General features: G+C 44.3%; 2 protein-coding genes across 2 annotated transcripts; one reads left to right on the top strand and one right to left on the bottom strand.

Annotated features, from left to right (window-relative positions):
* Window positions 1-104: 104 nt before the first annotated feature.
* Window positions 105-4,691, bottom strand: LOC144174128 (uncharacterized). The gene is made up of 3 exons (XM_077702599.1): window positions 3,800-4,691; window positions 2,471-2,645; window positions 105-589 (listed from the first exon to the last, which is right to left on the bottom strand). Exons 1-3 carry the CDS (start codon window positions 4,487-4,489, stop codon window positions 411-413), a joined length of 1,044 nt encoding a protein of 347 aa, XP_077558725.1. The 5' UTR covers window positions 4,490-4,691; the 3' UTR covers window positions 105-410.
* A 153-nt stretch (window positions 4,692-4,844) lies between these two features.
* Window positions 4,845-20,719, top strand: LOC144174129 (E3 ubiquitin ligase Rnf121). Its single transcript, XM_077702600.1, has 8 exons — window positions 4,845-4,979; window positions 5,411-5,451; window positions 5,857-5,998; window positions 6,762-6,955; window positions 10,778-10,967; window positions 13,888-14,021; window positions 15,575-15,676; window positions 20,452-20,719. The coding sequence occupies exons 1-8, from the start codon at window positions 4,926-4,928 to the stop codon at window positions 20,570-20,572; spliced, it is 978 nt and encodes a 325-aa protein (XP_077558726.1). The 5' UTR covers window positions 4,845-4,925; the 3' UTR covers window positions 20,573-20,719.
* Window positions 20,720-22,425: the final 1,706 nt, after the last annotated feature.

Below are 22,425 nucleotides of genomic sequence, written 5' to 3'. Positions count from 1 at the left end.
TTGTGAGGAACATTTTATTGTCTCCGAAAACATACATTTCAGTAGAAAATGTTGCGGATTATGCACTGTGCGCACTGCTTTTGCTATGCTTGCGTATAATTACGTCACTTCATTCTTTTAAGCACAATTGTAGCACGATTTGTTCGCTTTAGCGAATACACCTAAAACTTTCAGTACATTCACATCACCTGTAAGGGCAAATATTGCGACAAAACGGCCTACCGTACAGCAAGCATCTACAAAGAGCACAGAAATGGCTGAAAATTCTGCAGCAGAGACAAGCCACTGGAAACAAGTTTTTCCTCAGTTTTGAATGGCAGTGTTACAACATTGACTTTATCATTAATCTGCCAGCAGTAATGACAGACATACGTTAAGGCCACTGCTGCGCGGTAATGCAGTGGTGTCCCTTAGAGCAACTCTGGTCTCCTTGCCAGGACCAGCACGTATCTCACCACCCAGGTGTACGTGCCGTCCTTGTTCTTCTTCATCTTCTTGAGCGCAGCTTTGGCCAGCTCGCGCACAAAGGTGGGCCTCTTCGCCTCTGGGATCAGCTGCACTGGCTTTGCAAACATCGTCTCAAGGAACTCTGGGGGAGGGGGGAAAATAAGCAGGCTACAATGACCAAGGTGAAATGCAAGCATCCGCATATGCACAGCACTACGAAGTGGCTTCTCCCGAGAGAGAGAAAAACTATTTCAAACATTCTTGGCAAAGGGCACTCTGTTGAAGGAATTGGTTGGAGGGATGACCTGAGGGAACTTCGGGTATTTGTGCGTGTTCATTGTTTGGGTACTGAATGCGGTGGGAGCATTTTGGAGTGCCTGGGCGCTTGTCTGTGTCCTGTTGGATGAGTTGTCTTGGTACGGTGCCTGTCTGTGCTCATCGAGTGAGGACATGATTTTTATGGGGTAGGGGAGGGCGATTCTTCGATTTCTGATGCTTGTAAATACTGGAGCATTCAACGACACATGTCACAGCTCCACTGGGGCAGTTTCCTCAATTTTCAACTAGAGCACCTTGCAGCAACGTGTTCTAGTAGTTGATCTAGTGCAGCCATGACAGGTAAAGGAAAGTTGGGACACAGGTTAAACGCTATCATGTCAAGTCAAGGTTAACGGTGTGTGATGTGTTCTAGATGTTCTTAGCTAATTTTGCCCAATTTCTTTGCATGAAAGGTCAAGTTTGTGCTGTTTCTATACTTCCACTAAAAAATGAAATGAAAGATCACAATATGAACTGCAACTGCACTATGCGTTAACAAGCAAGCATTCAACAGGTTTACTTTAGTGGCTGGCATGGTTAGGCTTTTTTTTCTTTTTTCACATTACCATTTGCAAGGAGAACGAAACCAAAATTTGTATCAAAATTACCTTTTTAAGTGACTTCTTGAAAAAACAAAACAGTTGCTTTGCAGCAAAAAGAAAGCATCAGCTAGCTGCAAAAGTGTGACATGAATGGAGTACACCCTTTGTCAAAATTTTCTAGGCCAATCCTAAGCCTTGTCGATCACAAAGAATTCAAAGAATAAGCTTTACCTTTCAATGTGACAAAAATATTTTATCACAGTAAGAAAGAAAGGTGTTTTCTGTACCTTTCCAGCATAAAACATTTGTCACGCTCGGTAAGCTTGTGCGCAATTTATTGCGGCCTGCGCGTTTTCCGCTTGGCCTAGAAAATTTTCATCTGCCCAGCTTGAAATGGAAGGTTAACAAAAGAAGTGATGGCGTAAGGGCCAGAATTCTGAGCTTTGAGTGCTTACATTTTCACTAGCAGTTTCATAGGCACCAGGTATCAGGCAGTACTGTGGAGGGTCTTGCAAATGTGACACGTACGACGATTTTCAAGTTGCCCGTGAGTAAAGTAACCATATTCCCCCCGGACCCCAAAGCAGGGCGGGGGGGGGGGGGGCGGTAAGGAAGAACATGGCACATAACATGAAGGGACACTATGGCTCAGTGCAGTTTTGTTTTAACTGATAGATCATTCGCTTTCGTAGTTCTCTTGGCCTTTGTTCAACGAGCAATGATGCGTCATTTGCTGAATCAGTAAATAAGTACTGAAGCACGTCCACCCACCGTTCGTCTAACAAAGAAGGGTGTACTGAATGGTTTGTTGGTACGCTGTAACTTCAAGAAAACAGCTCACAGATTGGGATTAAGCAAGAAACACGCAACAGTTTCTTGCTTAGTCCTGTGCGCACTTTTCTTGAAGTTCCTCAAACGATTTCTTTTGGCTCTTTCATTCCTCCAGCTTTTGATTAGTGACACTAGGCTGGATACCCGTTTTCCATATTTCCGGCCGAAGGCGGGACAAAACACTGTCCCACAAGCAGGCTGCGGGGCAGCGGGATTACAGCTGCAAAACCGGGACGTGTCCCGCCTAAATCGGGACGTCTGGTCACTTTATCCGTGAGCATTGGCCAGAATTGGGCAGGTACTGTGGTTATGGTGAAAAAAACAAAGCTTACCCTTGTATTCTGCACTTGATGCAAAATTGTACTTGAAGTCCAGTTGTTTTGTTTTCAAAACTTCATAGCCGACCTGCTCAAGGAGTGCCGAGTATATGCGATCTGCTTGTGGATGATGGAACCAGAGACGGTTGAAGTTCTTGTCAGCCATGTCAGCAATCAAGTCTGGAATCGCCTGGGAAAACAAAGCAAACCGCTAGAATATATTTACTCTTTCTTTCCTTTTCAGTGGTTTTCTTTCTCAAGCTCTCTTTTTTCTTCACTAATGCAACTTACGGTGCGCAGTGAATGAGTCTAGGAAGAAACGGTCTTGCAGGTGTCTTGCAATCCACATGGGATTGCTAAGCTCATTGACATTTGACAGATTCTGGCAACGGGATGGTCTGCTATAGCTGATTAGCATTTCCCAATCTGTCCTGGGGTGACATATTGGGGAGGCGGCGCTATTTGTGGACTCCAGTTGTGGGTTGAAAGCTCATGAAAAAAAGCAGTCTTGCTCTGAAATTGTGCTAACATTCAACTTAATTCCTCTGCCATTGTAATTGTGTAGTTTCAGCAGCTCTGCAATACTGCTGAAATTGGGGTCATTGAGCTGTGCCCTGTTGGTCAATGCGTAACAGTCTGCACCACCATTTACATCACTGTTATGAGCACTTACGTGATTTGTTCTGTTAAGCTGCATACTTGTTGGTGCGAGAGCTTTGCCCATACCTCGCATTTTATAGTCGATGGCCACACTTTCTTGGTTATTTCAAGATCAAATAAATTACTGTGAGGCTGGCATTCAAAACACCCATTTCTACTGCCTTTTAGAGCAGTGGCAACTTACATGGGCACAGAAAAATATTCTGGCCAGTTCATGAAGAAAGAAGATGCCTTGTTTTAAGACGTAAGATGGCATAGCTGTGAGGTTAAGGGTAGCCCCAATAAGTGAAAACTTTTCAATTGGTTTTGAGATAACCAGACAAGTGCGGTCATCGATACTGTTACACAATATAGAACATACTACGAATTTTTTGTACAAAATTGGGGCTGGAATCATTTAATATTAATCAGAATCAATTTAAGTTGTTCATTTGACAGTCAATGACCTTGCAAACTGTACCAGACCGATGTCACATTGCCGGGTACTTACTCTGAATGAAAATTTCCTGGTAGAATTATTTTATTGAGTTGGCTGGAAGGATGGCATTTTTTGTAGCCAGGCAGCTCGAAAACGAAACCTAGTGAATTCCTTTATAAACGAACGTGAAACCGAACGAAGCGACCACTGATAAAGCAAGACCTAGGAAGTTTAGCTTTACAACGTTGCTTCCACGGGCGGCCTACCTCGAAATACTTGCTCCACGCCGACGACTGTACGACTTTGACGACGGCCGCGTGGAGGTCTGCGGGCTTCCCTGCCGGCACTGCGATGAAGCACCGGCCACCAGGCCTGAGACACCACATCAAGTTCCTGAGCGCCTTGGCCTGGTCCTTAACGAATAGCAGGGCGTGTGACGAGAACAGCCAATCAAAACGGCCGCCCCACTTAAGCTCGAAGGTGTTCAGGTCTTCCACGTCGGCTGTGGCAAAGTCCGTCTTCTCGTCGGCGTGCACGGAAAACGCGTAGTCGATGGCGTCGTGGTTCGTGTCGATGCCGAGAACTCCGCGAATGAGCAGCGCCGACAGCCGGTCGGAGAGCTGTCGCGTCGTGTCGCCGCAACCGCAGCCGATCTCGAGCACCAGCGCCTGTACCCAGTCGCTGTCTCTGGTTAAGCCAGCGCACTCCGCGAGCAGCCGCTCCTGGAGGGCGGACATGTACCCGCTCTCTGCGGCATTGCTGCCTTCCGTGTAGAGGCTGTTGATCGAGCTGTTCTTGCTGACGCTTCGCGACTTGGGCTGATGGGGTACTTCGACGGTGAGCGTGGACGCCATGGCGAAACGTGAGTCCGATCGCTTCCGGGGGTTGCTTGTGTTGTGACGGTGAGTAGGAGGATCTCTCCGTCTATTCCTGGCCTCCGACGTGGTCTTGCGCATGGGGTGCGCTATTTCAGGAAGGCAACTGCTCTTGTGCAATACTTCTGAAGATCTCGCTCAGTCATGTGTTTGAATGTTTGGAGCCGATATTGGCAATACCATTCGGTGTGGTGACAAATTTTGCGCTTATTGCGACGTGCAGCGCGCTACATTTACAGCGAAAGCGCGCGCAGTCAGCATGCGTCGTGAACCGAAACTGAAACCAATGTTGAAGCCAACTGAAAAGCACTGATAAACACTTTAATTGGCCTCAATAATAATAGTTCAATGTAAATTAATCATAAGTAGAGACCCTACAGTTTTAAATGTTTTTATTGATGTACGAAGTAAAAATAACTGATCGTCTGCTTTACAGCGACGCCTAGGAAAACAAAAGTATCGCTTGAAAAGAAAGGTTGAGACGTGGTCTGACATAAGCAATGGTGCCACACTCAACATGGCACATCACCACGGACACGGGCAGATCAGTCTAGACCTGATACTAAATGATGTAAGTAGTTGGTACTGTTTACGTTCGTGGTAACCGTTGTTATGGCTTTCTGTTTTCTCAGTTATTTCTGTTCTGGTGCTCCCTTTTTCTTCAGTAATAGTGTAATGCTAACAGATCTTCGTTCCTTGCCGGTAATTGATTGACAAGATTAAGATCGTCTGCGATTGTATTGCAAAGCATATTTTTACTTGGTTGTTGTTACAGTCGTTTGCTAGTATAGCGCTGTGACTACGGTCCTTGTAAATGCACTGCAGAAGCTGCGTAAGGGCTTTCGAGGCAGAGCATATTTCGCGTTGGAGGGCAAACCTTGAACATTGCTGACATTACAAAACAAAACGAAACCGTAATTGGCAGTATTGAAAACCCTTTCGGGGCGCGCGATTGCAATTGTTTGTTGGACGTGACCTGAAATACGCATTTTCCTTTTGCAGAGTATAGATCTTTCAAAGTTACCAGATGATGAAAGGTTCAGGTAAGAAAGTTTTTCTTCGTTGGTACGTGTTTAGATCGAAGGACAAATTCCTTCGAAATGTCGATGTGCCTTTTTTTTTATATATATGCCACATTAATTTTAATACAATTTTTCGTCACACGAATCAGTGATATGAGTAATTACCACGCAATTGTGGGTACCTCTTTTGAATGCGCGGGCACACTTTGCGAGCGCTCAGATCTAAACTTGCGACACAAAAAAGGACGCGCACAGCGGTGAAAAAGGAAATAGCATAAACTGGCCAGCTGTTTTCTATCTGTCCCTGTGTTTTTCGCGCTCAGATGTTTAAAATGAATTCGAGCTAATGCACTGGATGGGCTAATCATATTGTGTTGCTATGTGCGGACTGTTCCTTGAACCTGCTTTCTTCCTTGTCCACCGAAGGATCGAACATGCCCGGTTGCACGAAAAGCACCGCGGCCACGAGAAGATGCACGCCTACATGTTACTTATCCTCCTAACATCTGTTGTCGTCGCCCAAGTAGTGTTAGTCCAATGGAAAAAGCGACACTTCAGGTCATACCAGGTACTGTCCAGTGCTCTCCTCCTATTCTTATGTTTTTTCTATGTTAAACGTACTGTGTTAATGTTGCTGCAATGTATGATTGTGGGCACAGATCTACTAAATTCAGTAAAATATTTTTGAACTCCGAAAAGATGAAGTTAATTATTGTTTGTCATCCCCTCAATATCTTCAAAAAAAATTAATCTTATGCTCAGTAATGTTTGTTGAGGGCTTTTGCCAAAACAGTCGGGCTGCTTTTATAGCCTGCTACAGTTTGCAAAAATGTGTTCGCCTTCCCATCTGCTTGTTGTGGTGAATACTAATGGGATGTTTAGGTTGTACTTGAAAGGCGTAGCTTCAGTTCTATTGTTTAAATTTTATGCCGCCCGAAGTTTAAAAGGTGGTGCTGCAGCTGCACTAAACTTCATTTGATTATGCAATGGCATCCCGTTTCAGCAGTATCTGGAGGCAAGGAAAGAAAAGCGGTAATACCAGCGCAATGATTTGAGGCACAGTAGACTTTCTTTAAATACATAAAAAAAAAAAAAAGGCCTTTGCTTTACCGCAATCAATCTGACGGAAAAAAAAGAACTTAAGACGAACTTCTAACGAGTTAGACAGGTCTTTTCAGTCTATTCAAGCTTGTCTTTACGGGGGACTACTGACTTGCTGCCATTAAATGCTCAATCTTTGATAGAACACAAATTGCACGCCACCTTGTTTCTTTGTTGTTGCTGTTGCTGTACGTAATCAGTCGCTGTTGGTGCTTCTCCCCCCTGTGCAGAGGGTGTCCATGGTTGGCATGTGGCTCATACCCCTGGGCATCTCGGTGCATTCGCACTGGTGGAGGTTCGTGTTTGTGTGGTCCATCTTCACCCTGTGCACGCTCGTGGTCGTCAGTTGGGCCCTGCAGAAGCCCATAGCGGGGACGACGCCGCGCTGGGTCTACAAGTGGTTCTACGTGGTTCATATGCAAAGGTGGGGGCCACACTCTCCTCTCATCCCTGTAGCTTTATCTGATCCTGTGCAAGCCCGCTCTATGCCGACATATTGTGCAGAAGAGGGAGAACTGTGATTGGCTTCTTACTGAAACGTCACTTCACAAGTTGAGGAGGATAGCCTCAATGAAACTGTAACTGCATTTGTTTTTCTATTTGCCGAAATCAGGCAACGCAACGGTTATGCATTGTTTGTTTATCAAAGTTCGACGGTTACAAGCGCGCACACAACACAATTTTTTTTTAAAATCTCTTCACAACCCCTTTAGTTCTGAATCGCAATCGAGGTTTTTGTACTGGTGCTGAGAGTACATAGAATTATTACATCTTGATATCACGATTACAGTGACCGAGAAGTAAACAAAGTCCCACATTCAAGAACATTTTGTTTGTTTTCAGTACTCCAGTAATGTATTTGTTTATGCTGACTTGGAACGCTGTGCTTGCAGCAGGAGTGCTAGAAATGGAATTTGAGAGCCCAAATGCCTCTCTGGGTGCTCACTTGGCTCGAATGTCATTTGAGCCGAATGGAATTTCAAAACCCAGTGGAGCAGCAGAACTGCATTAGAGTCAAATGACATTCGGTTCAAATGACATTCGGATGATGCTAGTGTAGCAGTGGTAGTTTAGTCTTAAGATGGGACTGGCAATGGTTGCAAGTATCACTCCCAACTTTTGTCATATAATGAGTGTCCCTTTTGCAAGAGTCAAATTGTATAGATACATTTTTTGTTACATAATTTACAAAATAGGCTCAGAAAACATACTTTGAACTACACAAGTTCCAGATGGGCTGAGTTCATATTACGCAATTACCAGTGCAGTAGGATTTCCCGGAATGTATCCTTGAGGTTGACCAATTTTTATTGCAGTGTTTAAACTTATTGACCAGCCTTGTAACAGTGCTCCTCATGACAGTGCAGTGCATTTTGTGTCTCTACAAATGTCTATATAATTTTTGTATATTTCTTCAGACGCTACTTTAGCATTGTTGAATGTGGCCAGAGACGGAAATGTGCATGGATAAATAAACGGCTGTGCACAGACATCTTTCCGCTTCAAATGCTGCTGCACTGAATGCTACTAAAGCACGGCCTTCCCAATCACTGTCAGTCATTTTCAAAGCCCAGGTTGGCATAATATAAAAACACTTCTTGCAACAACTCAAATTAAGAGGGATGGATAGCAAAACCGACTAAAAATTTGATTTTTTTATTATAGTGCCAAAATATTCTAACACTCTTCGAGAGCGTCCCCACGAAATGGCATCCTTAGATGCGCACCAGAAGTCATTTAAAAATGGCGCTAAGTGCGCCCCCATGAGGCCCGCCTAGTCGCTTCAAGTTTCGTGGGATGCACAGTGGTATTTACATTGTTATTTTTTCTTTAAAAATGTGTGATAACGTTTATTTTTAGAATTACTTACAAATACAGTAAAACCATGTTTCAAGAGACACTGTTACAAGAGACACTTGTTTACAAGAGACATTTAAATGAAACCAGTTTGGGTGGTTTTCCTGTGTTCGCAATGCTAGCAACATTGCATAGCAACATTGCATACCATGGTTACAAGAGACATGTTTTTTTTAGGTCCCTTGGGTGTGTCTTGTAGCGAGGTTTTACTGTACAGCGCATAGTTTGTCGAAATTTTCTGTAGTTCACTCTAAGTCGCAATGGCGGTGCGTTAGTTAAAATATCATTGCACATGCATTGCGAAACAATTGTTTACATCAGGTCGGGCACCTATCATTTTGTTTGCGCGCATGTAATTGTTTTTTTTTTCTTCTTTCCCCCCCCCCCCCCCCCCCCCCGACATATTAAAGCGATCTTTTAATGCCTGAAGTCCACTGTGCTAGAAGCATTGTCTAGCTTTTCTCAGAATCTGCACAAGAAGTGGAAATTTGAAAAAAAATGAAACGAAAACTTTTGAAGCGCGATTTCTCAAAACGCTATTTCTGCTGAGAAAAGGAACAGTTTCTCTTCAACTATTTGAGTTTCCGAAACCATTTTTGTGTCAGTTCTTTACCATATGCCCATTCTGAACTAGAATAAGCATGTTCTCACCAAAATTTCTTTTTTTAGTCCCACTTTTTGTTCTCAGAAATCAATAAAATTTGTGTTTGTGCTATTATATATTTTTAAGAAATAAATGGTTATGGCCACCATTATTTTTCTGCTTCAGAAAAAAGCCGGAGGCATTTAACACATACAGAAAATGTTTCAGCCCTGTGCCTGTAAAAACATTGCTGAAAATGTTCCTTCAGCCGAGAAAAAAACGATCTAAAAAACTCATAATTTTTATTTTAAGAACTATTACATTTTTCTGTAGGAAATTTCGCACACGGTTAGTAGACATCTGTTATACATATCCTCTAAAATTTGAAGTCGATAGCTCAAAAAGCAGCGAAGTCAGCAGGAGACGTAGTTGGACACCTACGCATTACAATTACACCTGAAAAACAGGGCCATGCACAGATAGTGTGAAATGGATCAGCTGGCACCACCGCAGGTCAGTGGAGGGATGAGGCATGCTGGTCAAAAAGCACAGGCGGCAGTTTGGTGACACACGAACAAAGTAAAATGCTAAATCATTTGTTGTAGAGTGTTGGGTAAGAGGCGGTTACAGAATTACCTTGCTACAAAAATGGTGAGGGAAGAAGAGCACCATTATGTAGCAAACAATAATTTGAATCAGTTGGTGCTAGCATCACTACGAATTTGCAGGCCACAAAGGTGGTTGATGTTGTCTTCTTTGCCATCTTGCTGAAAATGTATACAGGATTCAAGATGGCTGCAGTCCTGCGCATCCATCTACATATAGACCTTAAAGATCAACTGCTCTCAGATATTCAACAGTGCACAAATACTGTCAAGGCAGCTATTGCAGCCGGGCGTGACATACATGAGGTTTTGAATGCGAGTATAGCAGCCTCCGAATCGCTTGTTTGGTGCAACGTTTCACATTGTTGTTTTCGCAGGAGGACTGTTGCTAATATTTCGCCTTGGCTGCCAGGTTTGGGGCTTCGCCACGGTACTTTTATGGGTATAAACTACGAATTTGGATCAAATTCGGACAAGGAACGCTTTGGGTGCGGCTGGCCTTTAAAACTGAAATTCACCATGGGACTGCATAGGTCTTAAAGCGTAAGGGGAGTACTCAGTTCAAAGCTCATTCTGGTAAGCACCCAAAAAATTGTTCTCCAAGATTATGGTTGAACCAAGACAGGAACTAAACTACGTTACTCTGACTATCTGGGCCAGGTAATTAATGCATGCCTAGTTCTACAATAAATAGCAAATAGAAAACATGCCCATGAATGCTCGCTCAATCTTTTACAACCCTGTCGCCTTTTTGAAACCAGGTAACTGCATTGCATCTTCTTTTCCCCCCTTGTGATGCAGGCGGCAGGTCGGTGGGCATTGAGGAGAACAATTTGAGGGACAGCCATAGAGTGGCGCTGCGAATGTTGTTGTTAGCTGAATGTTTATAGGTTAATTTATTCTGCTACCTTGTGTGTAGGTATATTTGGGACGTGGCCTTATTGTTGCTGCGAACCGCCACGTCACATGAAGTTACTGGTGACTGAGATTACTAATGTATCGATATTGGTTGTTGATTGTAATTGAGTGATGTAAATTCATTTGATCAAGCCCTGGCTGGGCACGTGCTAGTCTGTGCATGTGTGCACATTGGGCACACTCCGGTGGGCCACCATACGTAACCCTGATGCAGCGTGATGCAGCCGCTCCAGGAGGTTGCACCACCAAGAAGGCTTCCCTCTCTCTCCCTTGTGCTCTGCAGTTATGCGCTGGGCGTGGCGGGCTACATCGTGGTGATGCTCACCCTGCTTGGTGTGAACCTTGTGTTTCGGGCCAAGCCGCAGACCTGGATGGACGTGGGCCTGCTGCTGCTTTTCTACGGACTCTACTACGGCCTGCTCGGTCGAGACATCTCGGAGATCATCACCGACCGCATGGCCTGCACCATCGGGGTGCGTGCTGTCGCCTCTTTGCTTCGGTTGTGTGGCATGGACGCCCACGCAGTGTGTGGCTGGCTACCAGTTAAAACAGCCGGGCTGCCTTGTGGGCAATTTAGGTTAACAGAGTGGTGGGGAAGGAGTGGGGGTATGATTTGGAGTAGAGGGTTAAGCGGAAGCTTGTCTGGTCAGAACAAAACATTGCAATAAAAATGACGTGCGCTGACCAAATCAAGAAACTGCCGAAACTTTAAATCAACCAACGAGGCTTTTACTACGGAAGCGTTGTTCGCAAGACTGCTAAAGCTTATGGAAACAGGTATTTCATTTCTGATTCGCTATGGAACTTTTGTTCTCAATGCTTGCGAACAAGGTTTTTGTCGAAAGTTTTCAAAACAAAGCTCAAAACTGCATATATCATGTATATCATGTATCATGTATCATGTGAACTTCACAACAGGCCTGGCAATGGAAGAGTCTCTGAAAAATGCTACGTTTGAAAATACTCTCACTAATCACACGGCTACATTACCATAGCTGTGCACAATATAATGTGACATGCGAAGAAAACATGACTATCCTGCTTACGTGCTGTAAAACAAAGTCGGAAGGTCTTTTTTTTTATTTTTAGCACAATAAGAAATTGGAATGTGCTTCCACAACAAGGGCAGTGTGTCATCCGTAGGTTCTTTTTAATCCGCGGTTGGTTCCAGTCTCTAAGCTCAGTCTCTTTTTGTTGTTGTTTTGTACTGCGTAATGAGTTCTGTGTGCTCATGTGGTCCTGTCACTCAGCTGTCATGTTGGCTGTCCCCTTTTTATTCCGTATTATGGCCTTGGGTGACAGAGTGCAGTTGTTCAAACTGTGGGCTACGTAGAATATAACCTAGTGTTGAATGTTCCCTTTCTTTTTCTCTCTTTCTTTTATTTATTCTGCACACTTCATTTTGCTTTGTTTTCTATTTCTCTTGCTCTTTCTCTCTCTTTTTCCTTCCTCTGCTGTTTCTGCTATCTGATAAAGTTTTTGCCCCTGCTGCTCTTTTTTCTCATTTTGTGTTTTCTTTTATGCCCAATCACATGATTGTAAATCTGTTACTCATCAATGGCACTGTCTGTTCTAAGTCTTCCCGAATATGGACAAATTTGTATGCTTGTAGTATTGTGTATCTCGTACTTTTTTCTTTTTTTTTTCAAGCTTCACATGAACCTTGAGCACATTTCAGTCAAAACATGGGGGGCCTAGAGACAACATACAACCCAGTTTCATTTATTCGAAAGGTTAGAGATGAAACGTTTCACAACACCTCAAAATTTTGTTAGGCAGGTAACAATTAGAGAAGAATTTGCTTTCTAAAGGACATATTTTGTACTGTCCCTTTTCTAAGCAAGAAACAAGCTGGTGATGCACCAAAAGTTCATAACACATACCCTGTGGAGCAGATGACAAACAATATCCAGGGCGTCTGAACAAATACGCAAGCCATCTATGGATCGCACTCCGCCGCCTTCTTGCAACCGAAGTAGGGAACTTCTGTTTTGCAGATTAGTCATGGTGTTGCAAAACTGTAGGTTGCAGGATCGAAGATCACCAGAGTAGTGGATGAGCCCACTGAAGGTAGCTAGGGCAGAGTGATGAGCACCGACAACCCCAGGCGTTGACTGTTTTGAGGAGAGCTGTACACTCATAGTAGGGGAGACTGTGAAGTCAGGGTATATGCAGCTGGCATTGCTGCACCTACTGCGCTTCCCGTAGGTATATGATAGCCGACGACATGAATGAAGATGTACTTCCACCGCAAAGTCATCTGCATGAGGGATGTTGATGATGTGTGAAACTGCCAATTATTGCCACTCTGGGCACGGACAAAGTGAACAGCGGACATGGCAGTATTTAGCGGTAGAGATGCCCATATGGAGCTCGGGAGCCCAGCAGGACAGCCATGGAGAGAAAAAAAATATGGAAAATGCAGTGTAATAAATATTGTCACGTAGCCAAAGCTGATACAGGTTTTTTTAATTAAACTGGGTTACTTTAAAATGGAGGTGTTAATGACTCGAGATCCTTCAAATCAGGTCTAGTACGTCAGTGATCAAAGACAAGCATTCTGTTCGAGTGACGACAGGGTGATACTCTGTTCCTATGAAATAGGATAGCCTGCGCGGCATACAAAAGAACCAGATGGAAACACGCTTCACTTCTAACTTAGATAAGACAGCTGGGCACGGCCAGGTCCTGGCGACAGTACAAAAGTAAACAGAACAAATGGCGTGGCTGGCGCCAATATAAAATGCGGGTGAATGGGTAGGCTATGTGCCTGAAACAATTAAAAATTGAAGAGCGAAGTGTTGTCGGTGTTGGTGTGGGTGAAGACTGCCAATGGTTAATATTTCTTGGAAACTTTTGCATGGAGGAGGCTGGCCATACCAGCTACTAGCAGGTCCAGTAGGCATTTTTTCCCTTATCTGGAGTGATTGCAATCGGTAATGAAACCTTTTTTCTTTATTTTTTTTTTTGTAGAATATGCAAACAAAACAAATATGACAATGTTGCATTGCTTTGAACTTTGTTGTAAAAGTTTGAAGTTCTAAGCTGTCAACAATATTATCTCTCTTATGTTTACTTAAAAAGACTTCCGGTAGTGATTTAATCATCTAGTGAAAAAACTCTGCGCACATTGAACTGACAACGTCTAATTCAACTGGCAGTCATTTTTTGTTAGTGGGATGTAATTTGCTTTGAGAAATTTGGCAGTCAGACACATTTAGTTTGCGTTTTCCCCTCTCTTGTGAAGTCACGTGCCTTCACAGGCGAAGCATGTGGGCAACACTGCATCTACACTGGTTGGGCGACTTGGTGATGCAGCAGGCAGGAAGGTCGGGGCTAAACTGCTTGCAGAGTGCGTCACCACTTGTGCTTGTGCTGTGTCTGTGTGTGCAGTACTACACAACGACGGGGGTTCCTGTAAGGCAGCTGGAGACCAACGTTTGCGCTGTGTGTGGGAACAAGATCCACGTCCTCGACAATGAAGAGGCCATTGTGGAGAAGACATTCAAGCTCCCCTGTGGCCATATGTATCCTTGGGTGAATGGACAGCTGTGCCGATCTGCTTTACCATACCGCAGCTAGCTCTGTCTCTACTGTTGTTCAGTGCTCAGTTTCATGTTGGCAGTGTAAATCTCTTGGCAGGATCTGCTCTTACTAGGTCTGCTTGACCAAGCACAGTTTGGAAGCAGTGCTTTGAAAAAAGTAATCCGTGATTTTGATCCCACTACTTAGGTAGGCTGCGTGAAAGCAGGGTGTTGGATTTGAGTCTAAGTGACATTGATAACTGCAAAAGCATGCCTAGTGAAGTCGGGGATGTAAGTTATATCACCTAAAACCGGCTTCAGCCAACTGTCTTTGTTGTTTGTAGCAGTTGCCCAGCATGGAGGCAGTTTGGGCAATTGACGCACTGGGAAAATGTTTCTTTTTTGTTGTTGTTACCCAACTTCGTCTTTTTGCTATAAGGGAAGTGATAGCACTAAAGGAGCACCTTTTCGCAGGTCTTAGTGAGAAGCTTAGCTTGGGTAGCCAAACCCTGTGTGAAGCGTTGTAAAAAAAAATGCAAAAAAAAGTGTTACTGTTTGAGAACACCATAAAAGGTTGAGCGCTCCAAAAGGTAACAGTAGAGTAAAAAGAAAACAGATGCTCTTTTGTAAGTGCACAGAGTCCGAAAAGCAGCAACAGGAGCCTAGTGCAATTGCATGGAGATAGATGTGTCTCAACACATGAGTTCAGCCGCTTTTAATTTATGTTCGAACAAAATAATGCAACATTTTTTGACAGTTTTATTGTCTCAATTAAGAAGTCTCATTTTCCTAATTATGAAGAAAATCGAGATGGGCACTTTTTATTTAGATGTTTAAATTTACACATATTTTCAAAAAAGTGTCAAACTGTGCAAATTTTTGTGCATTTTTATTTTCCCTAGATGCACCATCTTTTGCGGATTGCTTATAAGACCTTACCTGTTGCTTACAAATGGGCACTTTTGCAGGTACAGAGATAGGGGCGCCAAAGAAAGCAGCACTCTAGCACTAGGCTGATTTCGCAATACAAAAAAAAAATTGTTGCATATTGGAAGCTTTGCTTTACACCAGCTACCATTGTAGTGCAGTTTTCTGCACTAAAAAAATTGTACAAGAACTCTTACGCCTTGTTGTGCACAGAAAGCATGATGTTTGGAGCCGCCAGTAATGGCACATCATTAGGGACGCATTTACGTTTGGTTTTTTCTTGCAAAGTATGCATCTTAATTAAGAAAATTAGCGCTATCAGTTGCCATGCGCATACCTATTAAAAAGACAAGAAAGAAACAAGAAATGTTAGTGTACAAGCATGTTCGGTCTCTCATAGAATCAGGCAGGGGGAGAAAGAGGAACTACTACATACAAAGGTAGCCTTGACAGATATAAGCATTTTTTTTCTGAAGGCGCTGTTAACAGTGGCAATGTTAGTTCCCTCAATCATCCTCATTTGCACGAATAAAACTGATGGCGCTTTAACCACACATAGCGCAAACAAAAGTTGCCTCTTTGCATGACCTTGAAAATACACTGTGCTGTCATCCCTGACGCTGGATCAGATTTCATGAATTCTGCATTCGTGGCTGGTGCATTGTGGGGAAGAAGCAGACGTGCCCCTACTGCAAGGAGAAGGTGGACCTCAAGCGCATCTTCTGCAATCCGTATCCTTTCTTGACGGGGGCTCGGAACAGGCCAGCCGCGTCCTCAGCGTGTCAAAAACTCGATGCTGCTTGCGTTTAATTTTCAGCTGCTCACAGGCTCTATGTACAGAAGCAGCCACATTTTAAAGGGACGCTAAAGTTATTTGTAAACATTGTGGGTTTACTTGCGCATATTGAAGTCTAGAGTCCCTAGGCCATGTTCCGACCAATCTTGGTGCTTTTACGCGACTTTGTTTAGTAGAAAAATCAATTCTCTCCTCTCCACATCCTCCTTACTAATTTCCTATGATTTTTCTCGTGACGCTCACTCTTGCAGGCTTGGCTTGACTGCGCCTGCTGCGCAGCTTGCCGACCTGCGATAGGTTCAGTTGGCCAGCCGCCGACGAGTCGTCGCAATTCGTTCGGTCACTTGAAACTAAGCCACGTAAAGATTTGTGCCCTGAAGAGTGTGGCTTTAGTTTGTTAGTTTGTAGACTATCGAGCTTAGTAAGTCAATGAAGCCAAAGTACCTCCACACAAGCGAACATGTGACGCTTGCTGATTTCGCTTCATTGAAGCTGTAAACTGCATATGTTTATGCGACCGGTGCACTAGTAGATAATCTAAGGCCAATTAGAGCTGGGAGAAGAGTCAGTGAAGTTAATGAGGAATTAAAATCAACCAACACTTTTATTGTAAAACATAAAACCAAAGTACAGGAAGCACTTTTTGCAAGGTGCACTAACACAGCAGTCAGCAGCACCACCACACATTTGCGATTGCTTCTCCTGTCTACGGAACGCAGTCGCTAGTCACTAGATATTTGTAGGGTATTGGGGAATGATTAGTGCGCAAGCGTTATTTAAGGAATACTCATCTAAGCTGCGGGGAATGCTGAAACTAAAAGTAATAAGCAGCCTATACGATATATTCCTTATATTTCCCCTTGCCCCCCTACGTGGGGGTATGGCCGAGTTGTCTCAAGCACTGGATTTAGTTTGTTGCAATGAGCAAGTTCGAATCCGCTATTTGACGTATTTTTTTCTAGTTGATTTCTTTTTATTTAGGTAATTTTTTCTATACTGCATTCACCATTTTGCACTGCAGCATTCATTGCTCCACAAGCGAGTTGGCAGACTGCACGCAGACTGACACTGACGCGCTGGTGATTTCTCTTTGGCATGGTGTTAACATAAGGACCGACAGCTTGCGGGCACAGTGCCAAGTCAGCTGACTGTTGGCCTGGTGCACACATGCCTCGTACAACACAGGGACGAGCCAGGCAAGCTTCAAAGGTGGGGGCAAAGCGCTGCGCAGTCGAGCGTCTACAATTATGTGGCGGGCATTTGGCCGCTGCGTAAGCTTTAGCTAGTGAATGCTATGACTCTAGTGGTGCTGGCAGGCTTATCTGACCAATTTTACAGCTGACAACATGGCAGACATGCGGTATGCCGATTCCTGATATATCGAGAATGCCCAATGAACAATAACGTCGGATGCCAAGCATGTTGTTGCACGGAACCGAACTGAAACTGGTTTGAACAACTCTAATCTCGCACAATGTCATATCACATCGTAAGACGAATGTGCATCACTGCTGTGGCTTTTGCGGCTGCCACAAATGTCGCATGGTATTTTTTCTTCTTTAAGACTTCATAAATTAAATACTGCTTTATCGACTGGATAAACGATAAAAAGTGTGTTTATTTGAGCCATTTTGTTATTCTTTGCAAAGCAAACAAAAACAGAAGTTAGACAAATTCACTTCAGTGTCCCTTTAATGAGACCCCGAAGCAGTGATGTTCCGTTGTGGGGAAACAAATTCTCGTTTCTAGGTTATTTTTAGCATTTTTTTCCCACATGTTTCTCCAGAATTTCCTGCAACTTTCCCTGCATTCTCGTTTTGCAGCTGTAATATTTTTATGTCGATTTCTGTGTGGTTGTAGGTGCTAGCCAGAGACACCTATGTCTATGTAGCCTTCTGGACGCAGACACCATTCAGAGAATCAGAGTTTCATCGGGAAGTAAACTCCACTACATCTCCACTACATCTGCCGCTTAGAGCGTTTGACTATACATTTCACGTTTTGTACCAAACAGCAAGCTTACTTTGTATGCTAAAGCTCTAAGTGAAAACTGCCCGTACGAAAAATAAACGAGACATTGTTGGGTAATGGAGGTAATTTTCGCAGGTGAAAAAAACAATTGGAGGCCCAATTGGAACCTGTCGAAAACACAATTGGGCCAAATGGAACCATTTGAAAATGCAAATGGTTCCATTTGAACCAATTGTGTTTTCGGCAGGCCCAAATGGTCCTCCAATTGTTTTTTCCGCCTGGGTTAGCTCAGCGCCGGGACTGCTGGCGCCATATCTTTTTGGCAGCACACGGACTAAGGTGCACCCAAAATACATTTTTGTATATTGCACAGGAATACATGCTAACCGACTTGAGCCCTTGAGCCATCACCGCCACTTCACATTTTACTAGTTCTTTCTGGTGGAGTATTCTTTCCTGTATGCTCCTCCTGTTTTATGAACTGGATTGAAAGCAGTCTTGGATGCTTGTTTGTGGCTTGTGGGAACACAACTGCGGATATTTCAACATAAATCCGACGAAGTGTGGTAAAGGAACTTTCTAGAAGAAAACAAAGTAACAAACGATGCGAAGTCTGGTTAACTGACATTATTTTGCCTTTATACTCTGCGGCTCCTATGATTCCCTGCATCTAATGAAGATTCCTTTTTACCTTTTGGCCAAAATTACAGCTGAAAACTTCCCAATAAGGGAAAATTTCCCACATGGAACATCACTGCCCTGGAGTTGTACCTTAATTCTACCTTACGAGGTTAAATGCTTAGTCACAGGCCTGAGTTTTTTTGGTCGGTTTCTGCGCATTTGTTTAAAAAAAGTGCATTTTAAAGAGATGTTTACTGCACATTATTCCCCACCACCGATTTGCTGATGTTGGTTTTTGGGCGACACACTGGCAAGTATGCAGAACAGTGGTTTGCTTGCATTTTTAACCTGCACAACTTGTGCACAAACAAACAAAAAGGAAATATTAGGCATGAAGTGAATGAAAATTATAATTTTGTTGGCTGAGATGGTAGGAAACTAGGAATACACACTTCAAGCAGTGTGACGTCATTATGTTGGCTGGTGTGCAGCCGCACATTGTGCCTTCTCTGCTGCCAAACTAAGGAGCCACATCTCCGATAAATAATCAAATAGTAAAATACGCTAGGTAGTTGCACCTCACTGTGCAGCCATAAATTGGACTTTGACAAAGTTGCTTCAGTGCCCATTTACATTTGTTGTCCAAAAGTGGCAGTTCGGTGGCTTCAGCATATCTATCTCAAAGAAAATGTCTTTTAACTTCGCAGTAAGCCCAGGAAGGCTGCGAATAAAGATTTAATAGTATAAGAATAAAAAAATAACAAGGAAGCATATTGCCTTTTAGCCTGACAGCTGGTGTAGGTTAGGGCATTTATTGCAACACATAGCATCTATTTCCACCATATACAAATTTGTAATGTTCAGTTATTTACTAAAAAACGCTTTGGGCACAAGTGTACGCCTTGTGAACCATGCAGGCAGCTGCACGTCCGGTCAGTGCTAGCATGAACGTCCTCCCCGATGTCAGCATTGCTGGCTGCTAGTAAGGAGTGCTCGAAATGCATACTATATTTCATCACGTGGGAAGTCGTGGAAACTTTCTAGAAGAAAACAAAGTAACAAACAATGCGAGGTCTGGTTAACTGACATTATTTTGCCTTTATACTCTGCGGCTCCTATGATTCCCTGCATCTAATGGTGGCCGATTACACCGCTTGGAAAACCCTATATGTGCAAATAGGCTTCACGTGTTCAGAATCTTTTCCTCTTGTCAAGGCATCCTGCCTACCAGCCCACAATTGGGGCTTGATTGACCACTTCGCGGGGGCTAGAGGAGAATGCTGCCGGCCTGTTTGAAAGTTTCAGAATGGTGATGAGGTAGTTAATGGTGGGTTGGAGTCCCAGGACTTTCTCGGGAGCCTGATGAGGGGCGGAGAGGCTAGCGGGTCAGAGAATGCCGCAGCTGGGCAGGAACCGTACTGACAAGTGGAGGCTTTGCCGCAGCCAGTTGGAAGAGTAGTTGGGGAACTGTTTTGGAGCAGAGCAGGACGAATGTTGCTATGGGAAGGGAGCAAGCAGCCTCAGAGTGCGGTAGCCAGGGGGTTGTTTCGGTGTCGGAGCACCCCCCAAAATTTCCTGAGCACTGCACCTCCTTCCTTTCAGCCTCCTTAATTTTCGCCCATTCTGCTTTGGGAACAGTAGCCGATTTTTCAGACCTGGAGGGGAATGAAAAATAGGCTGAATAAAAGAGCAGTCCGAAAAATCCCACCTATGGAACAACTGGCGGTTCCTCAGGAAAGTCGAAAATATCCAGCAAGTCTCATAACGGTCGGCTACTGTGTTAAGGGAGGACACGGGTTTTAGCAGCCGAAAAAACAAGGAAACTGACTAATGTATTGTTTGGGCACAAGCTCTATTCCTTCTTTTTTTTTTTTACAGGCGGCGTATAACACCCCCCGAAAAATTGTTCTGGCTACGCCACTGGTGGTAGTAGCGACATTTTAATTTAATTGTGGGGCCAAAACTGCATAATGTCTTTGCGGGTGTGCAGACGCAGTAAGGTTGGCCAGTTCAATTGCATACAGCAATATAGGAGTTCACATTTACCAAATAGCCCTATGATTAGCATCCTGTGCCCGTTGCATTCCTTAACGATGGCTCCCCCTGCCTGGAGAGTAGCTGGGAGAAGCCGCACATTCTGTACGGCAATTTCCTGGACTTCATCCGCTACCTTGTGGTGTGGCAGCCTCTGATCATCGCGGGGGTGCAGTTTGTCAACCACCTCTTGGGCCTCGAGTGACGCCTGTACGTTCGTGCGCACATCTGATCGTCATCTTCACACCTCTTACCCCCATACTCTTTTTCGCCTGCTCCTCTTTTGTATAGAAGTTATGAATTTGCCAGACTGACCAAGCAGTTGATTAAAGTATGACTTTGCATTTGTTTACCTCGAGTTTGGCTCACTAGATCACCCCTGTGAGATTGCAGGTGCAACCTTGACAGCAGTGCAGGGTGTAGCCCTCTGGGCTGATTAGCGACGCTCCTGTTTCGTGTTTGTGCCACATGTGCCGTTTTGATTGGAGTGAGTGGTTTTAAAGGATTTAAAGGAAGCAGCAGTGGTTTTAAAATTGCTTGCGTCCTGTGCTGTGAGAGCAGAGCTCGTCCTATGATCAAGTAATCTGCTCCGAAGCGCGAAAAATCCCTGAGAAGCTTGCACTCATGCGACTTGAATGGCGGAGCTGTTGTAGGTGAGCATTGGCGGACACATAGTAAAGTTTCAGTGTCATTGTTTATTTGCACGGTTGCGGTGCTAGTAATAATTGTCGTATGCATTGAAGATATCGTCGTCGTCTTCGCAGTGAGTAGTGGATGCGAAGTCATCCTCAGCATTGTAGATTTCCACCAGCTCTTCGTCATCGACTCGAGGCAACAGTGGTGGGATCTGCAAGTCATCTCGCGAAAAAGTGGCGCACTTGTTGCCGTGTCCCCAACTATCCATAATAGCTTTTAGAGAATGTGGTGGCCACAATGACCTCTCCCAAAGGGTGTCTTTTCATCTTTAGCATTAGCACTATAATCTGTAGCGCTTGACGACAGCATTGGAGGTTTTTTTTTTCCGCTAAAGCCACTGCATGCGCCGGGGACTCTGTGGTTGCCACAAGGCACACGCTCATGAGCACGGGGCATTTTCTGAGCCACTATTCTGTTCGATGAATTACCTCCATTTACACTTAAAGGGGCCCTGAAAGGCATTTTGAGCACACTAAATGAACTAGCGCAACCGTTAGATTGGGTCGTCAACGTCCTCTGTGCCAAGCGCAGCGGAAAGCTCACACGTTTGTTTTACGCGCAGCGGAAAGCTCACACGTTCTCACCCTTTCCTTCGTGTTTTTGGACGCCGCCATCTTCACATGTCTACATCATCGATTCCCAGATGTTCGTCATGAGCTAGACACCCTGCTATTGGGCGGCTTTTTCACGCACTTCCGGCAAAGAGATGAGTCGTCTGCTCAGCGTCGGCTCACCGGCTTATCTGCCAGCGGAGTGCCGGAGTGCTTGGGCATTTTACGACAAACGAAACAAGTGTAAAACAAACGCTTAACCGTTTGTATTGAATGCAACACGGCCATAACACGACATTGATATTCTGTTACCCGAGTACGTTCCATAAAGAAAGCGTTGAAGCCCCGTGGCACTTCTTTCGTGCAATCGCAGAGAACGCCCTGAGCCGAATGTCCGGGTTTGATGCATACATTTTATTCAACTTCAAAACAATCCAGAGATGCGTTTCTAACGAACACAACGTCACAACATGCGTTGAAAGTCTGAACCACGATTGACAGAGGATGGGTTGCCTCCTGCTCGTCGTAAATTTGGTACTCGCCTCGCGCGCGCATTGCGGGGACGAACAGCAAGTCACTTAAAGGCCAACTGCACTCAAAATTTCGACTTCTTGAAAACCCTATTTCCGTATAGTCTGCTTAAAAAGAAAGCAACATGCAAAATACAACAGCTGAAATACGCACGTGGACGCCGCAAGCGGCCAGCAAAAATCGGCGATTTTGAAACCGAAACCGAGGAGAGCGCGGCCATTGCGGTGACGTTGCAGCCGTCCAGCGAGCGGCCCGACGGTCACCAGTTCGGGAGAATGTC

This window comes from Haemaphysalis longicornis, unplaced genomic scaffold, assembly GCF_048455015.1.
Source record: "Haemaphysalis longicornis isolate Haplotype H1 unplaced genomic scaffold, Haemaphysalis longicornis Haplotype H1 scaffold_3, whole genome shotgun sequence".
Classification (NCBI taxonomy): domain Eukaryota; kingdom Metazoa; phylum Arthropoda; class Arachnida; order Ixodida; family Ixodidae; genus Haemaphysalis; species Haemaphysalis longicornis.
The sequence above is the reverse complement of the archived record's forward strand: the minus strand, read 5'-3'. Positions and strand labels throughout refer to the sequence as shown.

Bases quoted from the DNA above. Each gene is read 5' to 3' on its own strand.
- LOC144174128 (XM_077702599.1), bottom strand. From the start codon at position 4,489: ATGCGCAAGACCACGTCGGAGGCCAGGAATAGACGGAGAGATCCTCCT. The intron at 2,646-3,799 runs GTAGGCCGCCCG...TTGTTTTCCCAG, and splicing joins CGTGGAGCAAGTATTTCGAG to GCGATTCCAGACTTGATTGC. The intron at 590-2,470 runs GTAAGCTTTGTT...CCCCTCCCCCAG, and splicing joins ATCAAGTGCAGAATACAAGG to AGTTCCTTGAGACGATGTTT.
- LOC144174129 (XM_077702600.1), top strand. From the start codon at position 4,926: ATGGCACATCACCACGGACACGGGCAGATCAGTCTAGACCTGATACTA. The intron at 5,452-5,856 runs GTAAGAAAGTTT...TGTCCACCGAAG, and splicing joins CCAGATGATGAAAGGTTCAG to GATCGAACATGCCCGGTTGC. The intron at 6,956-10,777 runs GTGGGGGCCACA...TGTGCTCTGCAG, and splicing joins TACGTGGTTCATATGCAAAG to TTATGCGCTGGGCGTGGCGG.